This window comes from Mus musculus, chromosome 1, assembly GCF_000001635.26.
Source record: "Mus musculus strain C57BL/6J chromosome 1, GRCm38.p6 C57BL/6J".
NCBI classification, from domain to species: Eukaryota; Metazoa; Chordata; class Mammalia; order Rodentia; family Muridae; genus Mus; species Mus musculus.
Window position 1 is genome coordinate 195,112,313 of NC_000067.6, and position 18,128 is coordinate 195,130,440.

The following is an 18,128-nucleotide window of genomic DNA, read 5'->3' on the forward strand; positions in this document are numbered from 1 at the left end:
ATCATTTTTTATAAGTAGATACTACTAAAGAATTTCTCAATAAACCCATCACAGAACTTACCAACAATTAGACCACTGATTGAGCCTGAAAGAGAGAAAAAGCCAAAGAAATGTTACTGGTGCATAGTGTGGTAGCATGCACAGGGTCTGCATAGGTCTAAGTCAGATGGGGTCCCAGCACTGAGATAGGGAAATGGACATGCTCTCCCGTCACGAACCAAGTAGCCATCTCAAGTTGACAACAGCTCACAAGTAAAAATTTAGTTTTCTTCAGTGGAATTTCATTGAGTATACAAAATACACTCAACGACAGGCCTTATGCCCAGCAATATATGGCTAACTCAAAATAAACTTGGTGGTATTAGAGAAGTTTTTGTTTCATTTTGTCTCATATTGTTTAATCTGGGCAATTTTTTAACCTTTTTCTTCTTTTGCTTTTCTATCTTATGGTTTCTGATTTTGGAGTTTTATGGGTTTTCTGTGTGGGCTTGTATCTCTGTGTGTATGTGCATCTCGTGCTTGTTCTTTGTTTCTTTGTTTGTTCTATTCCGTGCTTTTTGCTTGTTTGTTTTTAAAGAAAAAGAACAGCGTAGAGTTGGATGGGTAGGAAGGTGGAGTAGATCTAGAAGAGGGATAGGAAATCTGGATTAGAATATATTGTATGAAAACAAAAACAAAAACAAAGCCACCAAAACCAAAACAGGGTCTTTTGCCTGCTAATAAACACACGGTTTCTCACTCAACCACATCCTCCTCAGCTCAAGTTGCTTGATAAATGTACTATTTTAAAATTTATGTAACTTTAACTCTATATCATATCTTGTATGTATTTAAGATAAAAAATGTCCTAACCTGCCTTGAAATATTAAGTTAATTACTTGATAACTTTTATGAAGTCTTCATTATATTTATAAGATACTTTCTTATCTATAAAAACTCTTATTTCACTAATATCAATTTTTAACTTATTTATGTTTGCTTTGTTACCTCATGTTTTGTTTTGACTTAGTATCTGTGGTGCTGTTTTCCCAGAAGTCTAAACTTTCTTTCTGTCTCAGCCAGATCTTTAGTATACTCCAAATGTTCTTATTCAGTGTACCCATTAACTTTTGCCAAAGAAATGCATAAAATTTCATACTATGGAATGTCAAGTTTATAATTTCTCTAAATTATTGATAATTATAATGAATACATTGAAGAAATTAGATGTAAAAATAGATCTTGAAAAATCTTAGTACATAACCAGTATTATAAATAAGAGCTTAAACAGGCAGAAAGGGAAATACCTAGCACTTAGGTGTTGTTCTTGCTACGATATTTTGTGGTGCTAGGGATGGAACCCACTGCCTTGAGCGTGATAAGCAAGTAATCTACTATGGATTGACACCCCACTCCAAGACGTTAGTCGGGGTTAATTCTGCTCAGTTATCCCTTGATAGGTACAAGCTACAACACCCTCCAGTAACCAGCAGAGGGTGACTGTCCTACAGGACTCAGAATAACAAAAAACTTCAGCTACAATAGTGAGAGACATGGCCTGCAGCTGTCTACTGTGTGGAAGGCACTCCCTAGGCCTACTCCACCCATTGATGTGCTTTCTTGGCTCTCAAGCCATAAAGAAACCCATATGATAAATGCAATGGTAGAATGAGATAGTGGGAGCTTGAGGAGAGATGACAGACTGGGAAGCATGAAGACAGAAAGGAAGGGGCTGCTTTCATGTTGAGCCTTTGGGGGTCTTGTGTTTTATTGCCAAACACCTAGTGTTGAGGAAAAGAAATCCTACTATTTCCTTTTAAATTTTTAGTAGCGAGCTTGGTTGGATTGATAAAGAACACAAACATTCAACTTTTATTAAAGCTATTCATAAACTTAGCCCTTCATAAGGTAAGTGACCTAAGCAACATGCTTTTATACTTTGCAGACAAAGATAATAAATTTTTGAAGGAATGACAAGACAAATGGGTCACTGAACCTGGATAAATTCTAGGATTATCATTAAGAGATGTATGGGTAAGAAAGTAAAAATTGGTAAAGAAAATGTTTACTACAATGAATTAATTTACTTGTTTTATCACAGCCCCATTTCTTGGTCTGTGGTGATTAAGGTTATTTTCCTGTCTTTGTATGCAAAGAATATCCCTTCAGAAAATCTTCCAAAAGACTCCTGCAGTCACACTTCAAGTGATTTTTACTAATATTCCAATTTGTCAAAATTTGAGACAGCACATTCTCAGCTCCCTCATCACTACATATCATCACACCCCATCACCTTAGGCACCAGGATAGATAGATGACTAGGCAGTCAGTGAGGAAGGGCTCCACCTCTACATTTGTACTTACGAGATACACATTTGGCCAGAAGAGGATTCCAGCTGCCATCAGACTGGCACTGGCTTTGAGAACTGCCTTCTAGAGTATACCCATCCTCACATTCCAAGGTTACATTCTCTCCATAATAATATTCTTTTTTCATTCCCAACCCCTTCTGGAATCCACTCATCTCCTGAGGGAGACGACATATCACTCCTGCAATTAGAAAAATCACAAGGAAATTAGTATGTTATGGTTAATTGAAATTGCTATTATAGAGACATCTGTAACCGCAGATTTCGCCCTCTACAAAATGGGATATATTTTCAATAAAGAATAACTGTCACCCTCACAATCTTATTCTTAAATTTTCTGACTTTTATTTGTATACAGTGAAGGAACATGGGACACTTTGATTATCAACTATATAGCTGGAAATTTTTAGAAAGCTATGTCAGGACAACCATGTTTTAGCCCTTGGTCCATGTGGGCCACACCTAATTTAAAAAAATTACAATTTCATGCTAACTCTCTTGTTATATAACATATACCGGTATTTTTTTGCTGTGGAGTAAAGGTAAATGCTTCTAGCCTACTTTCGTATATAGAACAAAGAAATTAGTAACTTGTGATTCTAATTTTACATACTATCTAATTTCTCTTATTTTATTTAATTCATCCTTTAAATTGCTTTATTTTTCTTTCAGCCATAAATATCTTCCTCAACTTCAAGCAAAGCCTCCTTTTCTGTTGTAATTGTCTCCTGATTTGTAAAGTGGTATTTCTAAGAAGTATGGTTTTTCTATATCAGAGGATTTTGATTGACCTGTTAAAAGTAGCCTCTGACCCTCTTCAAAACAAAATCTCTGAGTCCATGGAAATGAACTAAGAAATATCTTTTTAGCAACATTTCAGTAATTTTGCTACTATGATAATGGCACAGAGGATAGACTGGCTGGGTGGGAATCTGCCTTGAAATTACCATTTCTACCATGCCTGGGCCTAACTTTGCTCTGTCCCAGGCTGACCCAGAATCTGCCTGCTTTTGAAAGCATGAACAAAAAACTTAGCTGGGTGAGATCTTCTGTGATCACTACCCCTAATCTCTTTATCTTCTTCCTTAGTATTTTTCTGACAAGTTGGCTTCTAGCGCAGCTACCTCTGCTCCTTTAGATCTGTGAAGCTCCTTATACAATTCATATTGCATCCTTATGTTTGAGAATCCATAGTTGAGAAACTAATCCATAGTTGAGAAATTATATGTTTTCGAACTCATATTTTCAGAGTTCTTTCCCACAGCTTTAAGGGCTATCCAGAAGGTCTCAGCATTTACCATTTTGCTAAAGATATAAGACACTCAAGGAGTGAGGATATATGTGAGTCTTAAAACAATTACATTAAGTTGCAAAATGAGGAAAACTCCCTCTCTGTCTGTCTCTCTCTCTCACACATATAGGCACACACACACACACACACACACACAGATACACACACACATACACCCAAACAAACAAATACAACAACAACAAAAACAATAACAATCCAAAGCCTCATTTCAAGTCAATTCTTTCTGTCCTTTAGACTTCTCCAGTTAAAAATGTGGTACTGGTCTACAATAAATTTCCTTTGAGGGCTCATCTTTGACTAATACATTGTGCTGTGATATTTAGACTAGGCTGATTAAATTTATGTTGATTCCCAGCCTCGTGCTATATGACTATTTGGGCAGCCTTTTGACTATTATGGGCAGAGGCATGAAAACTACAATTTCTTTGCTCTAAGGAAGTGGTTCCCAACCTTCCTAATGGCTGTGACACCCTAATACAAATCCTCATATTGTGATGACCCCCAGGCATAAAGTTATCTTGGTTGCTACTTTGAAACTGTAATTTTGCTACTGTTATTGAACTGTAATGTAAATATTGTTAGAGATAGAGGTTTGACAAAGTGGTTTCAACCCACAGGTTAAGAAATAAAGCTCTAGGCCTCTAATTAAGTTCTGCTACCTGGAAACATATATATCAAACTAAAGGACAAGAGATATGATAGACACCTTTATGTCTCCAGGAACAGCTTCAGTTGAGACAGTCTTGATGACTCTCAAGTGAGCAGTAGCACTCAGATTCTAGCAACAGCTATGACCAGGAAGGACTGGCTCTATTCTGGAAGTATACCAGAGTCTGGCTGACAGTGACAGTGTCAAACAGGGCAGAGCCAGCTATATCAGCTCTATTTCTATAGTAACAGTAGCTCCCTAATCTTTAGCAACATTACTTTCCTCCTCTTATTCTTTCTGACCTTCTAACATCTTTATAACTCATTTCCTATAGGAAAGCCTTTGTTCTTTGAAAAATCTGGCAGACAGGCAGACTTAGATTCTAATCTTTGCTCTGCAACTTATATCATCTTGGAAAATTATCTAACCTCTAAGCCTCAATATGGAAAAAATAGTAAGTACTCCATAGCTTTGTTTTATAAATTAAATATGCATACATTAAATATAACTGCCCATGGATCACTCATTTCATATTAGTAAATATTATGCATATGAATAATTGATGGAAGCTGGAGATCACAATGCATGAAAAGAACTTCAGTGTGTGATAATTCCCAGGATGTATCACATTCTTTGCTCACATTTAGCTCTGCTTCTCAATTCAAATGGATGTGCTTATAAGATTGTTTGAACACCCACCCACACAAACATATATCCCTCCTTGATTTCATATTCCCTTCCAAGAAAATTTATTCATTCAACCTGTTCACTGTATTCCCTCATCCAGAACCAACCCTGTCCCTAGTCCTCCAATACCCCCATGGAATTGCAGACTTCGAAGCTCAGGTCAGACTTACCCTTGAAGCAGCTTGGTAACTCTGGCTCCCATTTGTTTAGGGACTGACAATGCACACTGCTGGCTCCTTTCATGATAAAGCCAGGGTGACATCTAAACTCCACAATATCCCTTAAGGAAAACAAGCTTCTGTTCTCAGACAGCATGACTGCATTTTCAACATAGGGAGGAGGAGTACATTTGTTGAGTTCAATGCACTGAGGAGGAGGGCCGCTCCAGACTCCAATTTCACCATCGTTGCTGGTACAGTATAAGGAGGGCTCACCCACCAGGTTAAAGAGCGCCTTCCCTCTCGCATCAGTGTTGCAGCGGTAGGTAACCACCATTCCATAATGAAAGTCTTCTCTGGTTGAACTGAAGAAATCTCCATTGGGAATGCCTGGGGGTATCTCACAAGGAATCCCTGGGCAAAGAAAAGAGATTAAACCTAATGAATCACTGAACTAAAAATATCTGCACTCCTTATTTGCTTTTAATATTTACTGACTTGTAGGTGAATTTTTAAATGTTGCCATTTAGATGCATACAATAACATGTGCTCTGACTTTCCTATTTATGCAGTTGACCTTTTCATTTGAAATAACTCTTTGGTCATATTAGAGAGTTTATATTAGTTTTCTTGCCTAAAATTTCAAAATTTTTGTTAACTGAAAGGAAGTTTTTAAAAAATAATATTCACTAAGAAAAAATAAGAGGCAAATGAAAAAAATGGATAAAAGTACAAAATATAATTTGAATATGCCTGCAAATATGAGAAAATTGGTGAAACTGTAGATTACTCTGTATTAAGCATTTTGAAAATGTAATGAATAAGTGAAAATATAGACCATTAATATTCATGCAAAATATGTAAAGCTAAACTTGACAAATAACTCTTAAGAATACAAGAAAACCCCACAAATTCTGTCAATTTTCAAGTAACACATAATTCTATATATAATTTCAAGTACTTTGAGACATGTAAAGGACTGAAACCTCAAGCTTACCATATGATGATTTTTACGAACTAGTTTACAAAAAACCCTAACTATTCTTAAAGTCAAAGTGATTCGTACTGGGCTACTTCCAGTTCCTTGGGGAAGAGGGAGTCGAACCAGTAGTAGGTAATGAAGAATATATTGAGTTTGTGGTGGTCTTATCAAATCAAAGAATAAAAACTGGAGTCCAGGGCCTCCTAAATAAGGAAGTTCTGCTGATACCTTGTAAAGAACTGTAATCTTAGAATCAACGATGACTGACACCTACTATCTCAAAGGTTGGAAACCTTCAAGTACTGTAGATGGCCAAGAAAAATTAAAGTTTCTGACATTGAATCAAAATAGTGTCATCTGGCCAGTGTCCTGGAGCCTCACAGAAAAAAGAAAACTATTATCTGCAGAGTGTGGGTTATTGCTGTGTTTTAAATATAGAAATATAGGTAATATTCCCATAACAACAATGTACCAAAGGCTTGGTCTACTGGGTGACAAGATGGTAACAGAGCTTTTAAGAAGAGTGGCCTAGTGACTAACAGATAAAACATTTTTGGGATATATTAATTTAACACAGCCCTGGATTCTACTAATAAAAGGCTAAGAATACCACCAGATAGCATCTGAGGTCTATAGAAGTTTCTCTGCTTTGCTTCAAGCCCACCTACTTAATATTTCTACCAATGTATTTTAAAAGTGCCTTTATTATGGCTTTCCTTATTTTTTTAATATGGAAAATTTGTGAGAGAAATTTCCTGAAAAGAAGCTGCATATATGCAGAGACTGATTGATTAGAGTTCTAGTCTGAAGAAATTGGGACGTTGTAGGTCCAGAGGCTAAATACCTACCATGGGCTAGTTCTAGCCCCCAAGAACAACCAACCATTCCTTCCCTACTAACATCTTGTGACTAGTAGATAGAAGCATTTTGGAATCTATTAACTTAGCACTCCATTAGCTTCTGCCAACCCAAAAGCTAAGACTGTTATCAGATATCACTTTAGGTCAACAGAAAAGCTTTTTCCATCTCATTTTAACTGCCTGTCTAATATATCCAATAATTTACTTTAAGTTTGCCTTGATTTAATACTTCCTTGTTCTAGAAAAATACAAAACTTCATGAAACTGCTTCCACATTGAAACATGGAATTTGGCAAAATCTAAATCTCTTTTACTGGGCCATAGTCAGTTAAAAATAGCTCCTGAATAAACTATCTCTTGTTCCTTTAAAATAAGATCTGTAGCTTTTGCACTACAACTTCATCAAATGTTGCCATATTAGATCATGGAATGTGGGGCAACCTAAATCTGGGTTTCCCAGTCATGGTCATTCATGTCTGGTTCCAAAATAAATTTTCTTTTCTGCTTTAAGGTGAGAGTTATATGTATTGTGCTAACAGGAGCATAACTTCTACCCCGTTTTTTCTAAACCCAAGTTTGAATAAAATGATCTCCAGTAATCTGTCTCCTGGTTTGTTTGGTTCTTTGTTTTTGTTTTTAAACAAGCAGTGGTGGTAGCAAGGAATGATGGTATAGAGGAATGACATATACTCAGGTGGAATGACATATACACAGAGGGAATGGAGGGATAAAAGTATGCATAATACTGAAGAATAACTAAGAACTTTCTAAGTCTGACAAAAGATATCACAGAATTGTAGATTCAAAAAGCATTCTTTTGTATTTAATAGATCTGGAACTTTCATTGTTGAAACATTTTCTCCTTTGGTTCCTTTCAGTTACTGTCTTTGTTTCATGGCTGCTATAAAGGATGATAGAATTAGATTTTATATCTTTGTGATGTGTCTAGATGAAGAATTATTTGAATGTTGTTCAAGTTTATATGGCTTTTTTAATCTACTACTGAATGTCTGTAGATGAAATGAAGTGAATGGCAAAGGTTCTAGCACTAGGCTGCTATAAAAATTATTTGAACACAAGCACTAGATACCTAGATACCTAGAGTAGTCTGATAAATGGGAAGGCTATTGAATGGCTAAGGAACAATTTCACATCTGCAGTATAAACAGACATACTGAAAAAGATCTTTTTTGCCCTCAGTGGGAAAGCGTTGAATAGAAAATGACAGCATAAAAGTTGATCGCACTTTTTATAGTGATGCATAACTTAGAGCTTAAGAATTATTTACTTCTAAAATTTTGTATCTAAGATTTTTTTTTTTGGACTGGTTGATCATGGTTAACTTAAACCACAGAAAAGTAAAAGTGTAGCCAAGTAGGACTACTATATTCAAAATGGATGCCAAGGCAGCATAATTCATTGCAGGATAAATACAAACAATTTTTTCTATAAAAATAACATCTCTTGTGAAGCATGAAAAAGTAACATAAAAAAGATAATAGCAGGAAGCTATAGAGCCACACAGTTGGTGTTGTTTGTATTGGGAACATTGGAAAAGTACAGTTTGTATTAGATTGTGGTAAACAAGGGCAGTTATTGTCTTTATAACAGACAGAATTTAGCAGTGCTAGCTGTGATGACACATGACAGTAAGATACGTTGGAGAGGTGGAGTAAAGATGACCAATTAGTCTGAAGCTAGCCTAGGCTACACCTTTCAATAGCTATATCAGTTTAGAAATAAAAAACTTAATGCTTTCCTATTTGTTCAAGGGTAGTACACTGAATTAAATATGTAAGGTTTTAGCTGTTGTGGGTTTGATTATAGAAACTAATATATTATTCTCTAACATGAAAAGACAACAACAATACAGAAGATAATGTGACGAGGAGACAGAGTTGTTATAAACCATAAAAGCAGAAGAAAAAAACAGATTCTCTCTCTTGGCTTCCAGAAGACACCAAGCATATTACTGATATCTTGACTTGAGCATTCTGCCCATCAAACTAAAAGATAATAAATTCCTCTTCTTTAAGCTACCAAGCCGGCAATAACTTGTTACATGAACCTTAGAGAATGTACTCCTATCAGTAAGAGAAAAATAGAGGAAAACAAAAATGTATTCTAAATCATTTTCCTAAATCACATTTATAGAAAATTACATAAAACCACTATCCATTCTTTTTAACAACATTATAATACTTTATCAAAATTGTCCCTATTCTGAGCCATAAAATATGACTCAATATGTTTCAAAGTAAACTAGGAAAAAATAATGAACTGGAAAATCCCCCAATATTTAGAAATTAAGTATCACACTTATAATTAGTCTGTTAGAAAACTTTTGTGCACAGTAGTAGTAGACAAATAACTGTTTGGAAAGTAAATAAAACAGTCTGAACCAAATTTATAGGTTTAAAAGTGTATTACAAAAAATAAAAGTTTAAAACAAATTATCTTATCAGCCATGTCATTAATTTAGGAGTGGAGAAGTACATAACGCTGAGTCAAAAGAAAATGAAAGAAAGAAAATAATATGGTAGGAATGAAAATTAAAAAGACACACACTACATAAAACTCAACAAAGTTAAAGATTGTCTTTGAAGAGCTTAACAGAATTGATCTATCTTCAGCAAAACTGACCAAGTTATAACCAATATCTCAACTTTGTATCACTATAAAATCTATAGACATCAAAATGATAATGAGTAGACACAATGATAAATATAGTGCTGATAACTAAGAAAACATAAAAAGAAATGAGTAAATGCCTTGAAAAACAAAATTTATCCCAAGTTAGTTCAATAAGACATTAAGTAAAATGTTTTTTTTAGTTATTATGAAAATAAAATCAGCAATTAAAAATGTAATAACCATAACAACTCCCCCTCACTCAGATCTAGACTACTCCGTTACTGAACCCACTGAAACATGTAAGCAAATATAGTATTATTATTAAACAAATTATTCTAGGGAACAGGAAATAATAATGTCAAGAACATATGAGGCCAACATAATCTTGATGCCTAAACTAAACAATGATACTAAAAGAAAAAAAATCTAATTATAACCTAGTATTTCTTGGAACAGAGATACAAATATACTAAGCAAAATTAGAAAATTGAATTCAGCAATATTTAAACAGGGTAATACAATGATCAAAATGGGGTTTCACAAATTGATTTTCAAATAGTAAAACAACTTTATAATGCTAAGATTAAAAAATATTAGCAATCACACATATATCTGCATACAAATATAGAAGATAATAATATATAACACATCAGAAGCAAGATAGGCTTATTTTACAAATTTAGTTGGTTGGCCTTTAAAAGTCAATGTGACATATAAAAGAAAAAAAGATATGATTATTTCATGTGTAGAATTAGAATTAAAATGCATAATAAGAGCAATTCTTTCAGCAAATTAGAATTTTCTTAATCAAAGAATATAATTTTTATCTGATCATTTATCTGTTAAAGAGTTATTTTTGACTCAGACTTGGAAGTAGAAAACAAGGATAGCCTATGTCTTTTGGCAATTTGTTTCTGACATTTTTCTTTGTCATTTGCTTTGGCCTTAGGCCTCTCACCTTCGTTGTTTAGGAACTTTCGGACAGTGTATCAGATATCATCATCTGCTTTAGAGACTGAAAGTTTACAGATTCTTCTAGCTCTTTGATCATAAGCACAGAGACACAGTTTTATCTGTCAGTCCACAAATATCTTTTTCTCCTTTTTTATACAATAACCAAGTTGAGAACACTCAGAGTGGCCCTCCTAATGTATCCCCAAACAGACTTGCACCTTTCTTTCCAGTTCTCCTTGGTCTATAACAAGAATGCTCCAGTCACACCACCTTTGTCCTTCCTGCACTGATTCGGACTACAAAACCCTTTCACTCCTCACCAGATCAGCAGCAGCTCCTTCTGTGGCCACGCACCTCTCATAGAAAAGTACAAAATTTGTATTCACTGTCCAAAAGGAATGTACTCAGCTCAAATAATGTCTTATTTAAAAACCTGCAGTAAGTAAATGCTTTAAGATAACCTCTAAAGGTCTAATATTATCTCTTATAGTCAACATGTCCCAGAAGCTGTAACAAATATATACACTAAAGACCCAAGGAAGTAAACATTTCAAAACTTGGTCAAGTTGATAGATAGCAAGTTTATACAGAAAGTTTAAAAAATTGTGCAAATTGTTGGGCACAAGGCCAAAATTTACATGTCTATATCTGTAAATTTGCAGGTTGATGTCTTTAGTAGAAAACCTCTAGCATACATGAGACCCTGGGTTCAATCTCAGTCCTGCAAAAATTATATAATTCAAGCGAAAATTTAAAATACATGAATAAAAGTAACAGAAAAATTTCAACTTACACTCACAAATAGGTGCCTCAGTATCCCAATCAACACTTTGATCAGTGATGACACATACAGCAGAGGAGGAACCAATGAGGCGGTATCTACACACAGAATAAAGAATATTAACTTTTGGGGTAGCATTGGAAATGTAAATGAAATAAATACCTAATAAAAAAATAAAAAATAAATAAAAGAACACCATGGGAACACAACCCACAGAATCAACTAAGCAAGACTCAGAGAAGTTTACAGAAACTGAATCCACAAACATAAATCTTAGATGGCTCTGAGCTAGGTCCTCTGGATATATCTTAAGGTTGTGTAGCTTGGTGTTCTTGTGGGACTCCCAACAATGGGAGTGAAGAAAAAAATATTAAGTAATCTGTAAATAATTGTCTGCTTAAATTGCTGATTCCCAGGAATTACCATCTTAGAAGCTTCAGGATATTTTTTTTCTTGTCAACAAAAATATCCTCTTCTGGACTTTTTGATTTCCTTCTTCATTCCTTCCTAACTAAATGAGAGTTCTCTTTTTATTATCTTACTACACAATCTGAGTAAATTATAGTTATTTCCTCCTATGTCTTATAATTAAAGATATTATAAGCATCTTGAAGGTAAAGGAAATATTATGTGTATTTCTGTATATTATACTAAGATGAATTCATTTATACTCTGTAAGCATTAATGTGAATACCTAGACAAGGGAATGCTTTATCAGCAAGATTCAGCAAAGAAACTCAAGTCTGAACAGGAGTTGAACAAAGACTTGATACTTAAAACAGCAATACTGAATTAATGTTGACAATACTCAGTTAATGTGCTGCAAATTATCTAGTATATCATAAAATTAAAACAATTCATGATACATTTCCCAGCAACTGAACTCATACCTATTTTATTAGCTTCACACATACACATCATTTTGTACATACAACTGTAAATGGTGTGTTTTAAATTTAAATTCCACCTGCTCCTTTTGCTATGAGAAAGAGACTCTTGTTTTTTGAGACAGGGTTTCTCTGTGTAGCCCTGGCTGTCCTGGGACTTGTTCTATAGTCCAGCATGACTTCAAACTCAGAGATCCTGTCTCTGCCTCCCAAGTGCTAGGATTAAAAACTAGCATCACCATCACGTAGCAGGGGGGGGAAAAAAAGCTTTTACAGAATTTTATATGTATAGGCATGTGTATTTCTCACCAGGTCAAGATCTACAAGACCCATTCCTTTCCAAGTTGCTTTGGTCATGGTGTTTCATCACAGCAACAGTACTCCTAACACATGGTGGGAGGAGGGTATAATATATAGCCTGAAAATTAATATTACTAATTATAATTGCTCTTTAAAAGACTTTATTTTCAGAGGACAGTTAGGCCAGGCTCCTGTCTGCAAGCATAACTGAGTATCATTAATAGTGTCAGGGACTGGTGTTTGTTAATGGGATGGGTCTTTACTTGGGCCAGTTATTTGGCCATTCCTTCAGTCTCTGCTTCATCTTTGTCCCCGCACTTCTTTTAGACAGGACAAATTTTGTGTTGAAAGTTTTGTGGGTGTGTTGGTGTCCTTAGTCCTACACTGGGGGTCCTGCCTCTCCAAGTTCCATGACCCCACTGCATCTAGGTGAAGGTCACCTGCATTGACTCCTGGGAGCCTCCTCCATCCCATGTCTCTGAGACTTCCTAGAGATTCCCACACACACCCCTACTCTGGGCACATCCATTTGACTAATGTCCTTCTGATCAGCAGGTAAAATTCCTTTTAGACTGTACAGATTCTTAACTTCCACCAATCCAAAGGCTAAGGATGTTTTAACATCTGAGTCCTATTATAGAGGTCGTTTTACTATAATTCATCTATCTGGTGTTTATACCAATGAGCCTTTAAATGTCTCAAGATTTTGTTGTTGTTGTTGTTCTGTTATAAAAACTTCATGAAACTGTTACCATGTTGGAACATGGTATGTTAAGCAACCCGAATCTGTTCCTGAGCCATAATCACTCTCATACTTGGCTCCAAAATAAACTCTATCTTATTTCCATTGCTCTGAGAGCTGTTTCTGTGATGACAATAGCTATGGTTATTTTAAAGCTAGCATATTTTAAAACTTGAAGAATTCACTTTAATATTTCTTGTAAAGACAACTAATAGTTATGAACTCCAACTACCCTCAATTCTAAAGGACAGCCTTGCTGACTGTTGTGGTACTGTATTCTTTGTTAAATGTTTTTTTTTTTTTCTTTTAGCAATTTGAATTTATCATAGCTGTCTCTACTTGTTCTAAGTTGTTTGCTGAGAAATCCACAGATGTTCTTACAGAAATTGCCTCCTGTTATCGATAAGATGTGAAATGCCCTCTGCAGGCTCATATTTGAACCTTGGTTCTAGGGTGGTGGTACATTTTGGGAAGACGTGGAACTTGTGAGAGATCAGGTCTTGCTGGAGGAAGCTGGTCACTTGAGAGGCCTTGAGGTTTCTAGCCCGATTCATACTTCTGGCTTGATTTCTCTGCATCCTAACAGCCAATGTGATATAACCAGTTGCCTCATGGTCCTACTACCATGCCTTCCTACTGTGATAGATTAAGCCCTTAAACCAGGAGCTCAAGTTAATCTCTCTTCCCTTAAAATGCTTCTTGTCAGGTATTTGGTTAGAGCAATGAGAAAAATAACTAATATCCCTCTGTTGTAATAGATTGCTTTTCTCTTGCTCCTTTCAAAATGCAGTTTAAATGATCTCTTTATATTTAATCTGTTTAGAGTTCTTATAGCTTCATGAATCTAGATGTTCATTTTCTCTTTATGTTTGAGAAGTTTGCTGTCACATTTTTTTTAAAAAAGTAAGCTTTTTGACTATTTATTTTTCTTTGTTCTTTCAGAGAGTACCAAGCTATACCAATATGCTTAATGATGGCTCAAAATGCTTCCCCTTTTTTAGTTCATTAAATTTTTCTTCTCTTTGTTCAAACCTTTGTGTGCATTCTCAGTTTACTCATCGTATTCCTTGACTGTGGAATTTGTTTTAGTTTTCATTTGTTTTATTTACTGTATCCCTGCATTTTCTGTGTTCTCCTGCAATTCACAACCTCCTTCAAAGAAGTCATCCTGAATTTTTGGTTAAGTATCTTTTGAGCTCCTTTGTCAGTTACAGCTGCCATAGTAAATTCATTTTGTGGAGCTATGTTTTCCGGATGAGCGATCATCCTTTTGCTTATGCATTGGTTTGTTGTACCTTAAAAGGTAGGCAGGCTATCCAATCTTCACAAGCATTTCACAAGTCACTGTGCTCTAATGAGATCTACGAGTTTGTTTACTGTTGGGAGTTTTCAAACATATTGGTATGTTGCCTACTTCAGAAATGTATAGGATCTTCCATTTCTTTCCAATTATGCCAACACTTCCTATTGTCTTCCTTTTAGAGATATTTTTGTAGGTAAGGCAGTATCTCAAAGTGGTTATAATTTGTATTTTGATGAATATATGCAGTAAATGTCTTACTTATACACCATTTATGCATTTTTTTTGGAAAAATGTTTAATCCTTCCCTCATTTTTTCTTTTGTTTTGAGACAGGATCTCACTATAAGCTGACTGGTTTGGAACTCAATATGTAGACCAGACTGGCTTTGAATTTACAGAGCTATGTCTCCCTCTGTTTCCTGAGTGCTGTGGTTAAAGACATACACCACCACCCTTGGCTCAAAGATGTATTTCTTCTTTTTAATTATGTGTATATGAGGGTTTGTGTATTTACATGTAGTACCAGTGAAGGCCTGAGAGTGTTTCAGTTCCCTGGAGCTGAGTAGTTACAGGCAGATGTGGGTGCTAAGAACTGACCCCAGGTCCTCTGCAAGGGCAATATATACCCTTAACAGCTGAGCCATCTCAGCCTTGCCTATTTTAAAATTATCTGTCTTTTCACTGGAATTATAAGAATTCTATATTAGGGAAACATCTTTTTAAATTCTATGCTTTAGAGATAGTTTTTCTATTTGTGTTATTTCAAAAGTGTTCTTTGAAAAGCAAATGTTTTAAAGTTTTTGAACTTTCAAATACCATTTTTATTTGGATCTTGATAAGAACACAGATTTAGTTCATGTCCTATAGTTTAACATTCAGAATTTCACTCTGTGTTGAGTAATGAGAACTAACATTAGCACATACTTTGTGACTTTATGCTTGATATGTTCAAAGAGGGATTTCTGAGGTTGAATTGTATTCCCTAAATGATATGGTCATCCTGTAAACTCCTGTTCCCTGTCAATGTGACATCATTTGGAAATAGGGTCTTTATAGATGTAGTTAAGCTAAATTTAGGGTCTTTAGAATGGATCCTAACCCAACATAACTAGTATCACTATGAAAAGAGAGAACACTGAATATAAATACATACAGAACAGAAAGAAAGTAATCATGTAGATGGACACAGAAATTAGAGTTGTGCTCTACAGACATAGAAGGCCTAAAGCTCCCAGAAGCTGGAGGAGGCAAGAAAGATCCCACCCCTAAAGACATCAAAGGGAACAGAGTCCTGATAACACCTTATTTTGAACTTTTAGACTTAGAATCAAACTCTTAATAATTTTTCTTGTTTGAAAACACTCTGTGGTACTCATGTCAACAACCTTGGTAAACTAATAAAAGCTGTAAATTTAAGGCCTGATCTTCCTCGGAGCTCCCTGGGCTTTTCTTTCTTCTAGCAGCATCCACTCTGAATTTCAGAAGTCTGTGTACTTAGACTGCACTATCTCAACCAGTGAGTGCTTCACTTTCTATGTTTCCATAGTTAGAGACATCCCCTAAAGGCTTATAGATTAAAGGCGTAGTCTCACAGGCTATGATCTTATTGGGATGTGGTAGAATCTTTAAGAGGTAGGCCTTAAGGGACAAAATTAGGACACCAGTGACAATGCCTTAGGAGAAGATATTGAGACCTTAGCCCTTTCTTGCCTCTCTTTTCTTTATGGCAACTATAAGGTGAATGGGCCTTCTTCACCATGTTCCTGCTGTAATGGACCAAAGCCAGAGAGTCAAGAGAACATGAACTAAAACTTCTGTAATTATGAGTGAAAATATAACTTTCCTTCTTTTAATTCATTACCTCAATTATTTTATCATAGTATTGGAAAGCTAACGCATGTGTTATTTTGCTTATTCAACAGGGATAACAAATCTTTCCCACAAAGTCATGTTATATCTCTATTCATTTTAATCAAGAATCAAACAATTATGTTCAAGCCTTTTAAGGATAGGTAACATTGCGATGGCATTGCTTTGCTGTAGAACAATTATATTGTTTAAATATGTCTAGCATATTTAAAGTCTTAAGTTCAATCTGTAGCACAAACACAACAAAACACAACACAAACAAAAACCAAATAAGGAAGTAATAGATTAGATGTCTTTCCTGAGATTTGACTAGAAAGTAGTACTGCTATTCCAGAACTCTTGAATGAAGAGATGTTGTTGCCAACTCACCCTTGATTACAAGTATAATTAATACGGGATCCAAACTGAATGCCTGTGTGTACATGTACCAAGCCATTCTCAGGATCTGAAGGAGTTTTACATTGTTTTCCTATGAAAAAGAAACAGAATTTTGGAACCAAGTACAGTAAACTGAACTTTCTGTAGTTTATGAATTTCTAACCTGATTATAACTTACTGTAGAATATATATATTTGTAATACTTCAAAGTTTTTGCCACTTTGGGGAAATTCATCAGACACTAGCTTCCAAAAGAACTCTCATCCAAGTTTTTTCTTATTTTCACACAGTGGCTCCCTAAAACATGAAGCATTCTTCTAAGTATTCTAATTTATTGGCCTTAAAGTCTGAACATTTTTCATCTCTTAGTTATTAAATACACTTTGTTTCAGAATCATTACTTAATGACACTTGTGCAAAGTTAGACACCCTAAGTGAAATATTCTGATGATATTTTCTCTTAAGCATGCCCTGTGACAATCATTCTTATTAAATTTATTAACAATTGAGAAGACAGAATCACAGTTAAAAAGACTTGACTGACAAGAATGATGATCCACATGTACTATATACCTTAGATAAGATTACTAATAATGAGTCATAATCTAAAATCCAGACAAACTGAGGCCGACTCTACTATTTGGCACAAAGGAGCCTCTTCTGCAGTTACTCACGTATACACTTATCTTCAGCACTCGTCCAGGTTGAGTCTTGTTTGCAGGTGATAGAGAACTGCCTCTTGATATATCCTGGGAGACATTCATACAACAAATATGTTCCAATGGGAAACATGGATTCATCAGTTAGATTTATAGGTTTGGCAGAAGGAAGCTGTGATGGGGCTGGGCAGTGACCTGTTGAATGAGACACAGCAACATTACATTGGATAAAAGAACTTGCATCATCCCTCATACTCTCAGTTCTCCAGCTAGCTACAATGGACCATGCATGATCCTCCTCTCTGGCACTCAGGAATGGATCAGTACTATGGTCAACGGGGAAAAAATAATATAATTTAAAAAATGAAACTGCATTTCATTTTGTTAATGTACTTTCCAATACATATTTTGATTTAACTTCTAGACTCAGTTATTTTCTTTTAAGTCTTAGCAGCATTAATTATGTGGCAGAGAGAGTCAAATAATATGTAACCAATAACTATATGTTGGAAAAAAATCATTTTCATTTAACTTTGGAAATACAATAAAAAACAAACAATGCAAAAGACTTCAAGGAAGTCTTTCTCTTAGAAAGTTCTGATTAAGGAGAAAGGAAAGGGAAATTA

The 18,128-nt window shown here is 35.1% G+C and overlaps 1 protein-coding gene across 3 annotated transcripts in view; it reads right to left on the minus strand.

Moving 5' to 3' along the window:
• Cr1l (complement component (3b/4b) receptor 1-like) overlaps positions 1 to 18,128 on the minus strand; it is a 32,860-nt gene that overhangs the window by 13,602 nt on the left and 1,130 nt on the right. For all 3 annotated transcript variants that reach the window (NM_001355060.1, NM_001355061.1, NM_013499.2), the window contains exons 2-7: positions 17,518 to 17,697; positions 16,835 to 16,934; positions 11,378 to 11,463; positions 5,167 to 5,568; positions 2,344 to 2,529; positions 62 to 85 (exon numbers count right to left, since the gene is read on the minus strand). In NM_001355060.1, coding sequence (NP_001341989.1) covers positions 62 to 85; positions 2,344 to 2,529; positions 5,167 to 5,568; positions 11,378 to 11,463; positions 16,835 to 16,934; positions 17,518 to 17,697 — 978 coding nt within the window. The remainder of the gene's footprint in view (positions 1 to 61; positions 86 to 2,343; positions 2,530 to 5,166; positions 5,569 to 11,377; positions 11,464 to 16,834; positions 16,935 to 17,517; positions 17,698 to 18,128) is intronic.